Source organism: Rhea americana, unplaced genomic scaffold (genome assembly GCF_003343005.1).
Source record: "Rhea americana isolate MKP2758 unplaced genomic scaffold, rheAme1 scaffold_346, whole genome shotgun sequence".
NCBI classification, from domain to species: domain Eukaryota; kingdom Metazoa; phylum Chordata; class Aves; order Rheiformes; family Rheidae; genus Rhea; species Rhea americana.
The window spans coordinates 615281-628477 of record NW_028186475.1 but is presented as its reverse complement, the minus strand read 5'-3'; the positions used below and the strand labels follow the sequence as shown (position 1 = coordinate 628477).

The 13197-nt window shown below is 46.7% G+C and overlaps 1 protein-coding gene across 1 annotated transcript; it reads right to left on the bottom strand.

Moving 5' to 3' along the window:
* Positions 1-607: 607 nt before the first annotated feature.
* Positions 608-11423, bottom strand: MORN3 (MORN repeat containing 3). Its single transcript, XM_085311660.1, has 5 exons — positions 11279-11423; positions 10112-10269; positions 7792-7951; positions 5000-5184; positions 608-673 (listed from the first exon to the last, which is right to left on the bottom strand). Exons 1-5 carry the CDS (start codon positions 11421-11423, stop codon positions 608-610), a joined length of 714 nt encoding a protein of 237 aa, XP_085167786.1.
* Positions 11424-13197: the final 1774 nt, after the last annotated feature.

The window sequence follows — 13197 nt, the reverse complement described above, 5'->3', positions numbered from 1 at the left end:
ATCGGCCCGCTACGGCTCGTGGGTTAGTGCAGGAACAGAGCTGGGGTCAGATGTGCCGATCTGCGTCGTGGCGTGGTTGGGAATGGGAACTTTACAGAATATGCAYAGAGAACAAGTAGTGTTGTGTTAATGACTGTTAATAGCAACGCGATCTGTTACAACTTCAAAAGGTCATCTAGGTTCCCAGGTATGTATTGGGCTAAATTACTTTTGGGAGGGGAAAGGGCTTATTTGCCTTAGAAAAAAAGCAGGGTTTCTAGTCTGCTATAAAAGCAGAGCCTTGGAGAATTACAGTCAATGTGAAAGGCCTTGAAACCAACAGGAGTGCTGTTTCCTTACAGGAGGAGTAAACCATAGAGGAGCTGAGCAACAACTCAGTGCGCTTGTCTTCCAGCATTTTGCCATTATTTCAAATAGTTGGGCTGGTAGGAAGTCTCTGAGGAAAGCCCAGTGCAGGGTGAAGCATAGGTGGGCCATCTCGAGGGGAGAGAGAGGCTGACCCCATCCAGTATGCCAGTGTGGATTTGAGACACAAATGAGTAACTCAGGATTTTGCTCTTATCTTGCATGTTTTTTTCTCTCTTGCTTCAGGATCCAGTTAATATTATTATTGGCTGTCATCAAACATTGCTTGGGCCTCTTCTAAAACACCATCTGGATCAGCTAGTTCAATCTAAATAAAAAGAATACAAATCAATTATGCAGTGTAGTTAAGCCTAGGGTTTACAAATCCTGATTACTTAAACATTAATGGTGAGTCTCCCATGTAGCAAGACTTTCAGTTTCTATCACAGCCTTTCAATTACTGTTTTAGAAACATTGCTGCACTTCTTCGATTTTCTTAGCATTCTGTACGTCAGTTTGTCTCCTTGCAGTAGCTGTGYATGGAGTGCATTGATTCTCTTATAGCAACAACATATTCCTGGGCAAAACTGTCTGATTTGTAATCTGTTGGGTCACACCTATAGCTGTATTAGATGATGTAATAGATGTTTTGCCATCATCTGAGTGAGCGTCAGTAAATCAGGTGAAACCAGGAATCAGTCAAGCCCAGGTACCTGCATGTAACTGGATGCAGATTCTCAAGGCCTTAAATTATTGACCAGGAACTTGTCATCTGCATCCCAACTTGCTTTATATCCTGAAATTTTCTGGGAAGTTCGAATGTTTTTCTCCCAGGCAGAAGACATCCAGTCCTTTTCTTATTTATTTTGTTTTGCTTCCTGAAGTCTTGGCTCAGTAACTATAACGGCAAATATCCCAGGTCCATTGTGTTGTGCCTTTCCTCTCTACACTTACTTTCCTCTCTCTAGAGCTTTCTGCTGTTGCATAGTTTCCTCAAGAGATCACAAAAAGAGGGTTAACTGAGAGGATAACACCCTCAACATGAGCTTGATGCTATATTAATACATCACTACTCCAGTTCGAGGCTCAATAAGTGTCAAAAACACAAGTTGACTTGGGTTGGGAATTATTACAAAAAATTTGTAAAATGRCTGAGCAAATTAATCAAAGAGTTCATCCACCTTTGGCTTGGGGAGTCCCAAAGCTGCAAATTGTGGGGGAGCATCCCGGGGTGGTGGCACTGCGTGCTCAGCCTGCTCTTTTGGTGCCCACAGCTGGCTGGTGCTGAAGACCAAAGGCCTTTCCTGCTTTGTCTCCTCTCGGATTTGCTGTTGCCTTTTTTGTGTTCTCAGTATGCAGGGTAATGAGGACTGAACACTCAATAAAATAGTACCACAAATTCAATGTGTCCAACGCTATTTTCCATCCTTTCTCCGGTAAGCTTTATGCTGGTCTTCTTGCCCGGCCCTYCTGCCTGTGCTGATTCCCAGCTCCCGCTGCATTAGTAACTTAGAGCGATGTGTCAAGTCAAGCAACTTGATTTTGTAGCGTGTATTTCTTTGTGTATAAGAAGCTTCAAATTCTGCCTTCCTGCTACCCCATCGTCTATGTATTGAATTCTTCCTGAGCTTTTCTACACTCTCTGGTTTTCAGCCATTTTATGTCCTGCCTAACCTTTGCACTCCCTCATTTGCTCTTTTTACCTGTTTGCTAATGAAGACACAAAATTGATACTTCTTTCATACAAAACCTCAGAACTTTTCTTACTGTTAGTCTTTTTCCAGGCAAAAGTTGGCTATTTATTCAACCTCTGTTTTTAGCAGTTTCTAATTTTCACTGTACATCTACATTTCTTTAACAGCTTCTTGTGAAGGTAATTTGACAAAGGCTTAATAAAAATCTGAACTCATGTTTTCTGCTTTGTCTGTTATTTCCTTCATATTCTGAGAGTGAAATGAATCTGTTCTAATTGAAAKTGCAGTAACAGCAGCCAAAGTTGATGGTTTCTTTTTGTTAACCATCAGGAAGAAAACTGAGTGGTAACTTGGTCTTTGGGGAGTTTAAATAAACAGCTAGGCCTGAACATCCTGCCTTAGCAAAATGGTAATTCGTCCAACTACTTTTGGGCCGGGTTGTTGGAGAAGCAATTCTCTTGTGACCTTTGACAAACTTCTTAAGGTAAATATTTTTAGTTACAGAAGTACTGCTCCTTTTACACTTTTTGCAGCCAAGATCTAGACTATTTTTCTGTGGTGAGTATTTGGTGTTTATCATTTTGCACTGCTRTGGGCGTACCTAGTACTCGGAGAATTCACTGGCTTGTCAAAATTGTCCATGCTCGGAAAGCACTTGCTATAGCAACTAGATTTAAAAACAAAATAGGTGAAGGAAACCAAAGATGCAACAAACTGTGAGCTTTGGTGAAGCTTGCCCAATACTGTTTGCAACAACCTTGTCCCTTTACCTGTTGTGGGGACCAGGGAGCCAACACCACCCGATTCTGTCAGYCAGGGCCATGCTGTTCCCTGCGTTATTGGAATAATGCAGTGCTATACGTTAAGATAAGGCCGTTGAGCTGTGCTTRTTGAGTGTGTTTCTGTTCAGCCCTCAGCAAGGGGTTCCCCACGCATCTTGCAGAACTTGGCCCTTTGCAACATATTGCTCTTTCGGATTTTGTGTGTGCAGCCTGTGTCCTATGGGGAGCTAAGCTGAGGTTCTTCTGGCCAGCTGTGCCACTTGGAGCCATGTCTGTTCCCTAGAGATTCCTGTGTCCCTCCTTCAAGGGCGCAAACTGCGAAACAGGCTCCTCTCTACCCTGATCCTGCACAGAAACGATCTTTAGCAGGATGAGACTGCGGGGCTGGTGCCAGATGGCTGCCTGACAGCAGAAACATCTCGGCTCCTCCTTGGCCATTGACACAACACACAGCTGAGACGCTACCAGCTGTGTCCACCACTGGAGTGGGGCTGCCTGTCACTTCCAGCTTCAGTCTTTCCTCCTAGTCCCTGGTTCTGGCCAGATGCCCCAGTCTTGGGTGTAGGGATGGGAGCACTAGCTAGAGGACAAAGTTGAGGCTGGTGGTTGCATTTGTTTAACCTGTCCAGTTCTTACCACCTCTTCATTGCCATCAGCTCCTGAGCACCTCCCTGATCTRCTGTATTTTTCCTAGCAGTCCCACACAATTGGCAGTCAGCATTGGACACTATATTGTCACAGATGGGGAACCAAGAAGCTCAGATCCAAATCCATAAAGGAACCAACATGCCTAATTACCTTCTGAGGACAGGATGTCCAGGCTGCTAAAGCACAGGCAGGACTTAAAGCCAGCCATTTGAGCTGTAGCAGCACGAGCTGACCACAACCTGTTCTTCTCATTCCTTTTGTTATCATTCAGAGGCTTTCTTGTGTAAGATAAGTTTTTTCTGTCCTGATTACAAGGGGCTGTGGCAAGACCCTACAACCACTAACTTTAAGCCAAGACAAGTGGCAATTTTTCATTATCTTTGAGGTCTAGTGCAAAAAGATCCTGTAAAGTTACTTGAGCTGAGTTTGCTTTTGCCATTCATCTTTATGCCACTGATGGAGCCTTCTGTGAGCTGATTGCTTATGGTTTGCAGATGGAGATGTTTTGCCAGGAGTCTATTACAGCTGTCAGTTCCCAGCTGCACACTGACATGAGTACGTTCCTCTGCCAAGCCRATCTAATCTTGTTCCTGGGGTGCTGTCTTAGCGGGTCCTTGCTGTTAGAACTTTTTCTGCATATCCACAATGACAAGGGAACCTGACACTGAAGAAAAGCTTTTGAGGACCCTGTTAAGAAAGTAATATCGCTCATGCTCTGGAAAGTGGTGAATAGTGAGGTGTACTGTTTGTCATCAGGTCCCTGCAGGCTTTAACTGCATGTTGTTAAGAGATGATGTGAGCTTAACTGGGATATAAAATTCCAAAGTATCCACCAGCTTGTGTGCCTCCTATTATGGTGGGGTGTCCATGTACTCCATCGTGCATTTAACAAAGTCTTGGGAGGATAACTAGGACTGGCTCTTCTTCTGCACCCCCCTTGTCAATCATCTGCTTCCTTAACAGAAAAGAGGAGCATCAAATGTTGGTTCTTCGATATCCTTCCTCTGCCTTAAGGCCAGGTGGGAAGCTGTGCCCTACTGCCCACTAAGCTGGTGGACACAGAAGAGCCCCTCACTCAGTGTGACAGSGTGAAGGGCATAGCTGATACTAGCATTGCAGCTGCTAGGGCTTCAGTAAGGTCTAGGCAGCATTAGCAGTTTGGCTTGGAAAAATCATTTGGTTTTGACGCAAATCCCACTATTGTCTTTGCCTCTATTGTCTCCATTTCCTTTGTGTTGGTTCAGGTCTCTAAGCAGTTTTGGTGCATGAGAACTACATTTTTTCAGATGTGCGGGCAAGTAACAGAGGCTCCAATGCTTGGCTCACACAGGTCACTTGATGCTAAATAGACTTTTTGTCCCCAAAGGGCCATTTAGGACACTACTGGCCAAAAGAATCTGAGCACACAGACAGTGAGCCTGGAGCCCACGTGAGCAATCACTTGAAGAATGAAACGCTACTTGGAAAGATGCCTTGAGCTCTGGTTAATGAAAAACATCATTAGCAAAAATGAAATTTCCAAGCAATTACCTTAGGGATTGGATACTGAGTAGGGGTAGGAGCTTCATCTCTGCCAAAGTCAATCATAATTCCATATTTTGGTATATCTGCTGCCCAGACACCTTCAAACAACTGTCCCGTATCCAAGTAGAAAAATTTCCCTGGTCCATGCTTCTTTCCGTCTTTCCAACCTCCTTCATAACGATTTTCATTTGCTGCAATTAAATACATGAACAGACCATTAAATTTGCACCATTTTATTAGATGGTTACAAATGAAACTGATCRACACAGAAAACTAACATAAGAGTAGAAAATCTGTTTGCCTCCTGATTTGGCCCTTGTTGGTATTTTGAGGGAGATGCAGCGTGGTGTGTCATTTTGTTTTAACTGTGTCCTATTTGCTGAGCYTTGGAGTGAGAAAATGCTGCAGATAAAGCCCCCACTTACTTATTTGGCACATTAAACATCACTTTGTTCTTCTGGTGATATTAATTTTTCACGTATATTATGAGTGAATGAGCTCAGGATAAAGAACGAGAAGCTGAATCATATTTGTTAATAACACAAAAAACTGCAGAACACAAGTTTCAGAGTTCTTGCTGCCACTAATCACACTGGAATTGTAGCTTGGAGAGGTTTGCTCCTCTGGGCRAGGAACAGTAGCACTGTGTGATCTTTGTCCAGTCAAAATAATCTTGATTTCAAATAATACTTGTAGTTTTATTTTTCCTCAATGAATTACAGCTCAGGAATTGCTGTGAATGTCTAAACATTTCATGCAAGCAGCTACAGACTGTTTTTCCAGCTGTAATGCATCTCTTCATGTTTTTCTGCAAGTCAAGGCAGATTTTTCTGGGCACTGAGCTGCTCTCCAAGAATCCATTCATGAATGGGAAAGGTCTATTCCAAATGCAGAGTCGCAAGCAAGAGAGAGCACATTTGTCCAGCGGCATTGGTTGATAAGGCTGATCATGTTCACGTCTGTGTGAGTGGCCTGGGATATGTCTAGGTAACCTTATTCTCACTGGAAGATTCTTCTGCTGTCTCCTCTTCCCAGACAATTTTCATGTCTTTTCTTCTCTGACCAAGAAATATAGGGATTTCTGACCAAATTACTTGGTGGAAATGTCTTTGGGTGTCAGATGAATTCACTGTTCTTTGTGGCAGGAGGTGGCAGAAATAACAGGACACAGTACTTGTGCTGCAGAGCTGCTTGAGGGCTGCCAGAATGGGGTAAGATGAGAGGAAAAAGAGAAAAATGTCCCTGGTAGGCATTGCTGTGAGACTCTCCAGGTGCTGGTGTGGTTTATAGGGTGGAGCTGGGGTAGTGGTTATCCTCAGCACGTGCCCTGTTACATGCTCATCTTCAACACCTACCCTGCCTAACGGTGGGGGCAGCCCAGCTTCTGTCCTMCAACCACTGAGAGCTTAGAAACCGCCGCGATCGGCCTGGCTGTGACGGAGGGAGCTGTCACCTGCACTAGCTGCCCTGTGGCACTTGACTGCTCCCAGCTGCTCTCCTCCCAAGGTGCTTCAGGCATCATGTTGCTTGCAGCTGAGGTCTCGACTGCAGACGTGACATGGGCTGGTTTAAAACCCTTCTGTAATGGACTGTAGCAGCGCCAGCAGATCCGTGTGGCTCTCCCGTCCACGATTGCCCTCTCCGGGCAYGCTGCCAGTACAAGCAATTTAATCTTGAGCTGCAGCTCATCATGACCTCCACTGAAGAACTCCTTCTCTTTCACCCTTGCAAGGCTGCCGGCACGTGGGCACGCTTCCAGCGGCTGAGCTCAATGCATTAAGCTTGTGGGTATGAAATAATTGCTCTGGCTAATTTTAACCAAAAGGAATCCAGCTCGCAATCAGTTCCAGGCTATGCTTGAAGTAACTGGGCGCTGAAACAGAGCATCAGCAGCAGCACAGCCGGCAGGGACGGTTAATTTACAATCTGCTGAAAATGACTTTGACAGAACCCACAGAGGATGACTTCGACTAGAGTGGAGCAGATAAGTCAGATGACTTAACCCACAGAAGCGCGTGTTGATTTTATCAGTATGAGTTGCTGGTCCAAAGTGAAACCACAGTCAGGAGATACAGTACTGCCTCGCACGTGATGAAAGGTCCTGCTTATCCCTTCTAACTGCTTTGCTTAGTTAACTCCTAGCCTTGAAACTACTTTCAAGAAAAAATCAACAGATGAATAACATGGCAGAGGAGAGTATTTCTCCAAGTATCCATGGAACACAGTGTCTTGTATTGCAGAGGTTTGGGATTCTTGGCTTTGGGGACAAAWGGATTAAACTCCAAGCAAAATAGATTTTAAAAAATCAAAATTTCTATTTTTATGATGAGATTGTCCCCAACGTTCCCTATCTAAGATGTTCTGAGTGTTATTTCCGGGGAGGGATGGAGCACTAACGAAACCCCTGCATTCACTCAATAAGAGCCAATGTCGGAAGTGAGAGAGGGCACAGAGTGAACGCAGAAAGAAAACTTTTCTCTGTATATACTAGAAACTAGACTCCTCTTTGCTATGTGGTAGTTAGAAAGAACGCCTGGCAAAGTGCCTGGCTTGAAAGGAGAGATTTGCTCTTCTGTGACCCAACAGTATATTATCTCTAACCCTAACCATCCCCATTTAAATGTAAATCACAGCAAAAAATAAGCTTTCATGGGCATGGGCTTGAGCAAMGCAACATCTACCCACATGTAATTCGTGCCATCTCCAGCCTGAAACCCAGAGTGGGGCAACGACACAGGGGAGCAGCCCCACGGCTGCTAGAAGGGCGGACGGGGGGCCGCGAGGCTGGTGGTACTCACGCAGGCGCAGCATCCCCTGGCCGCAGGGCCGGTCCCTCAGCCACTGCCCTTCGTAGATGGAGCCGTCCCGGTAGTAGAGGCGGCCCCAGCCGCTGCGCAGCCCGCCGCTCCACTCGCCCTCGTAGTACTCCCCGCTGGGGTAAAACRTCGTCCCGTAGCCCTGGACGGCAGCACAGAGAAGGTCCGTTAGTGACGCCAGAGGGGGCAGCGCTCGGCCCTGGGGCCTTTTCCCCTCAGTACGCCGCTCCCTTGCTTGTCCTTTGCTTGTCATTCTTTATACGTGGTTAATGCGGTGCAGCTAGCTAGCCACTGGTATGCTTAAAGAAATGAGAGGTAATAGCATTTTTTTTTCCCAGAATGATTTTACTTCTGTGGCAAAATCCAGGGTTTGTGACTCAGTGTGTTATTTTTGGCGTAATCACTGCTAATATTTAGTTAAAAGTGGGGTTTACTACTATATAAATCTGCCTGGGACACGCAGCACAAAAAAGGCCTGTCTCCTAAAGTGGGCATTTTTTATCTTTCAGCCGTGGTTATGTTTCCTACAGCCTAGTCAGTCCAGACTCTGTAACTCCTTCCCTTGCCCTTGGGCAGACCAAAGGCCTCTAAGTGACGTTAGCCATGGAAACGATGATTCTACCTTCCGTTCTATAAACCCAAATACGTTAACGGCCTAAACAGCCTTTATGCAKTCTTCCTTCCTTCTTGGCAAGAGCCTAAACAGCTAGCCCTGAATTTTACCTGGGAGACCGGCCGAAGCGGGTGGCGGAGCCAGGCGTATGCCTTCCTGCCTGGCTCCGTGCGAGCTCTGTCGCAGGCGCCTGGCTCCCACCTACCCTGAAGTACCTTGGCACAGCAAGGAACTATTTGCCTTAGGTATATGTTTACCAGCTAAGATGAGCCCAAAAGTCCCCTCCCTACACCAGAAACCAGTATCATTGAGAAATATTTGTATAAAACTAGTGAGTTTTTCCATGGGATGAAAGCAGCAGTTTCTCTCTGCAAAAAAATAAAACCAGTTCTGGGAAATAACTGATTTTTCTGAGCATGAATTTTATTAACGTCACGGATGTAAACAGGAGGCTTTTCGAGCGGAGAAAAAAACCCTAGTAATGTTTGGATGTCATTATAAATCTTYAACCAAAGCTCAATCATCCAAAATATATTCTCAAAGAATGAGAAAGGAAGCTCCCTTGAGGAGACTCAAGCCATAGAGGCACATGCCAATTAGGAGCATAAGAGGCTATTAATTTAATTTAAGGYCAGACACAAAGGGTAACACCAGGTTTCCATTGGCAGATCAGAAAATGTTCCTAAAAGGATTTTGCACATAAGATTGCAGTCATTTTTACCAGATGACTTCCTCATTGTATTTTCTTTAGAAAAACTGGTGATTTATATGACAGGCTTAATTTCCAAAAGAACTTGGGTTATTTGTCTAATATGCTGTAAAACTTGGAAAAGAGYCGTTCTAAGAAGGCGTATTTTCTTGCAGTGCTTATAATACATGCTCTATCAGCAAATTCCTCCAGCTGCTTTAAACATGGTAATAATTAAATTAATGGTTGGGGAAGATTAAGACACAGATACCAAACCTCTCACGCCAGCCTGGCTAAGCTGCAGGTGACCCGAGCAGTAATGGCTCGTACAGGACAGCTGCCTGGAGGCCAGGGCTAGATTCCAGATGCCCCTGGATGTATTCCCACACTGAAAACCCCAGKCACAGCTGCGCCATCTCGCCGATGGCTTTCCAAAGGACCGAGCTGAGTGGTCCATGGGCTCCACATATGCCCCCAAGTGGCTCCGTGGGCCGACTGTACTCTCTTGGCCACCCTGAGGTTTTATCGGTGATGGAGCTTCCTAGGCTTTCAGCAGGTTCAAACTGAAAGATCAAGAAAGCCCAGGCCCAGAGGAAAGCTTGTTCTTACAGCTTCTCTCAGAAATCACATTATTTGTTTTCTGTTGCTGGCTTTGGGATGTAACGCAGCTCCTGCAATATCTAAGGTGGAGAAGTGAGTAAAGTTGGGCCAACCAAAGCTGGTGGGGGCAGGGAGAAGACTCTCCCCCACGGGAACAAAGGCTGAAATAAGAAAGCTTTTACTCTTGCTTTCGTTTTCTTGTTCCGCATACACATTTCCCCAAAATCTTTCTGCATATTCAGTTCAGGCTCAGAGTACAGATGTCATTGGAAAAATCAGTATTTAAAGTGAACTTTTTGCATGCGTGCACTGAAATCTTCCCCACGTTTTGGAGCCCATGTCACTGCAGATGCTTCCTAGCCATAGGCAGGGTGGGGGGAGGCCAAGGAAATCTCACTTACACATTTTTTGTCATTTTTCCACCAGCCTGTATACACTTTCTTGTATTCCTTGGTGACAGGGTCAGGAATGCTGTATGAGCCATAACCATCCCGTTTCCCAAATTTCCAGTCGCCGTTATAAATGGCTCCTGTGCGTTTCCATATCTGTGTGCCTTTACCTGTTTTAATAAGAATAGGAATTGTTGCAAGATCATCACAGCTGTGAARAGCAGTGTTTCTGGGGCTGCCCTTAGGGCTTGCTACAGATCCCTCCCCTGTGAGCAGGAGCAAGAGTAGTGTTTTAGTGTCTTCCTCGCTGCCCAAATACATCAAACCTGCAGGGAGGGCTGGGAGCCGGTGGCGGTACCTGCCCCGCGGTGCCGCGCTCTCTGCCAGGAGCCCACGGCGGTCTGAGCACTTCCCACACAAAGGCACATTTATGTCTAGGATTCAGTTTAGCTTCTTGAGTCAGATGCATCATTAATCTTTATCGTGGACTTCCTGTGTGGCCTTTGGTGAATGCACTTAATCTTTCCAAACCTCARTTTACTGCTTGTAAACAAGCCTGGCCTGGCCTGGCTGCTCAGTGCTCCTCGGGATCTCCTTCCCCTTATGGCTGTGCTCTCATCTCCTGCAGCAGAGTCCACGGCCTGAGTCTGAATTAATACTCCTGAAGGCAAGTGCATTTCAGGGCTGGCGRTGTAGCAGTCAGCAACCCTGTTTTATTTGAGATACCTTGCAAATGCTTTGGAACAGACTGTGTGTGATGCTTTTGCAGAGCCCTCCTCCAAGGAGGCTGGGAGGGCGCGATGCCCTGTGTSGCTCAGCTCTCCCTGCCAGCTCTCGTGAGCTGCGGGGATGTTATTTATTGTGCAGGCAGCGGGGTGCAGAGGCACTATGCTGACAGCAGTTTGCTGTATTTTTAGGGGGATGCTTTGTGGTAATACAGATATTTCATGCACTTGCCCTGCAGCTGAGTGCACTCAAAAGCATTTCTGGTTACTGATTAGAAATATCTTTGAGCACATTTTTGCCTGACATATATCAAAGTATTTATATCATAATAAATACACTTTGTTGCACATAAATCAACAGTCTTCCAGGAATATCTACAAATGCTGACTGCTCCTCTCCCCTAAGAACTTACACAGACATCTAAACTGTCACTCTGAGAACGGCGGATCTTACCGTGCTTCATATTGTCCAGCCATTCTCCAGTATACTGATCCCCATTTACAGCATACACTGTATGTCTTAATCCACTTTTCTGTGCTTTCCTGTCCCACTCATGCCAGAGAGGCTCTGCGGTCGTGGGGTATTTCACAAAGGGCATATTGTTCTCAGCTGGAGACAAAAGCAAATGGTCGTGAGAAATAAGTTAGAGAGAAAATGTCAAGGCAGGTACTAAAAGAGCAGTCTATTTATAAGCTGTCTTTGAATATACACCCAAGTTAGTAATTAATGCCTGCCTTTGGAGGGGGTAAAATAAAAATATAACAAGCAGAAGGTATCTAAAAATATTTAAGTGTGAAACAGCGCTAGCTGAAAACTGGCTTGTAGCACAGAGTGTTAGGAAATGTTAAATAAGTCGCAGCAGGATGTGGTTTGCATGGACATTGCTCTGGGTGCCTGCAAGAGACCTTTGTCGAGCACAGGAAAAGTCAGGGCCCTCTTGGCACAGCAGCAACCCTGGCAAGCCYGCCTCCCTCGCACTCGCCTCTGCCTGCTCGGCAAGGGGAGGGAGCAATCATTTAAGCACATTAGGAAATGGCTTRTATATTAGGAAATACGCCAGAACATCAGAAAATCTTCATAAAATAGCATAGGTTGGAGAGCTGGTCTTGTTCCCGGAGTGCAGCAGGAGCTTGGACACTTTATGCATCTGCAGTAACATAGCATAGAGTCCTTTATTGCTAAAAAACAATCACATAGGTGTCTTGTTAAAAGAGGCAGAAACAGCAACATTTCCTTCTGCCAACAGGATGGGGGCTCCTGTTCCTGCTCCTTAATGTTTTCAGGCAGTTTGCGACAGTTTGCCGAGGGACGACAGCGGTCTGGGAAGGATCGCCTTGCCAAGCTGGGGGCGAGGGGGCCTGCGGGGAACGCAGTGCCGAGCCAGCCTGGTAAACATCGCGAGGCCACCGGCCGAGTGCGGCACGACGGACATTGCCCGGCAGCACTCGGTCGAACACTCTTGTTCGGTGCAGCGGTCACGCCAACACAGCCTTAGAGGTGAAAGCGATCTCCTATAAACCGTGAATAAATGCCAAGAGGTGGCAGCAGAAATAAAAAGCCAGTGTCTGCGCACGCTGCTAGCATCCCCAGCTTGCCAGGAGCCCTGCCTGGGTGGGACGCTCTCCAGTTTTGCCTCCYGGGCTCCCCCTTCTGTCCTGATCTCTCTGGACTGAGCAGTGCCAGCGATTTTGCTGCATCTCCATCTCCTCCGGGAGGGAGGACGTGGACTTGGGGACATGACGCRGGGGCAGAAAGGAGACCCCAGCCCRGCACAGGAGCAGGCAGCTTTGGAGGACAGGAGAAAGGCCAGTGCTTCTGGGCATTGCTAGGAAATAAAAGTTAGAAACTGTGTCTTGGGAAAAATAGTTAACATTCACTTCTAATTCTCCAGGTGTCTATGGAGGATGGTTGCTCAAAAACTATGGGGGGGGGATATCGTGGCTAAAGAGTCCTTCTGTGTTGCTGGCGATCACTGCTCCCCCAAAGGCAGCTATTCTGTGTAACGCGTTTGCTCCGCGTTTCCTTACCGCCGGGGATCCGTGTGGGCTGGCGAGGCGGAGGCTGGGGGGGGCCGGTGCCGAGGGCGCGCGATTGTGAGCTCAGGCCTCGGAACGGGGAAAGTTCAGAAAATGTCAGCAGCCCTGGCGACGGCTGCGAGCAGCGGCCGGCAGGAGCCTGCCAGCRGTCCTCCTGCGCCGCCCCGCGCCGCTCCTCAGCTCTCCACCGTCAGTCTCCTCGGGGTCGGGAGGCTGGAGGAGGGCAAGCGGCCCTGGCCGTCACCTTGCCCTCAAAGCGGGTGTTTTTGGGACTGGGTTGTCTGCAATGCCGGGTCCAGGCTAGCACATCCAAGGCAGTCGCCAGACCTGGATCCT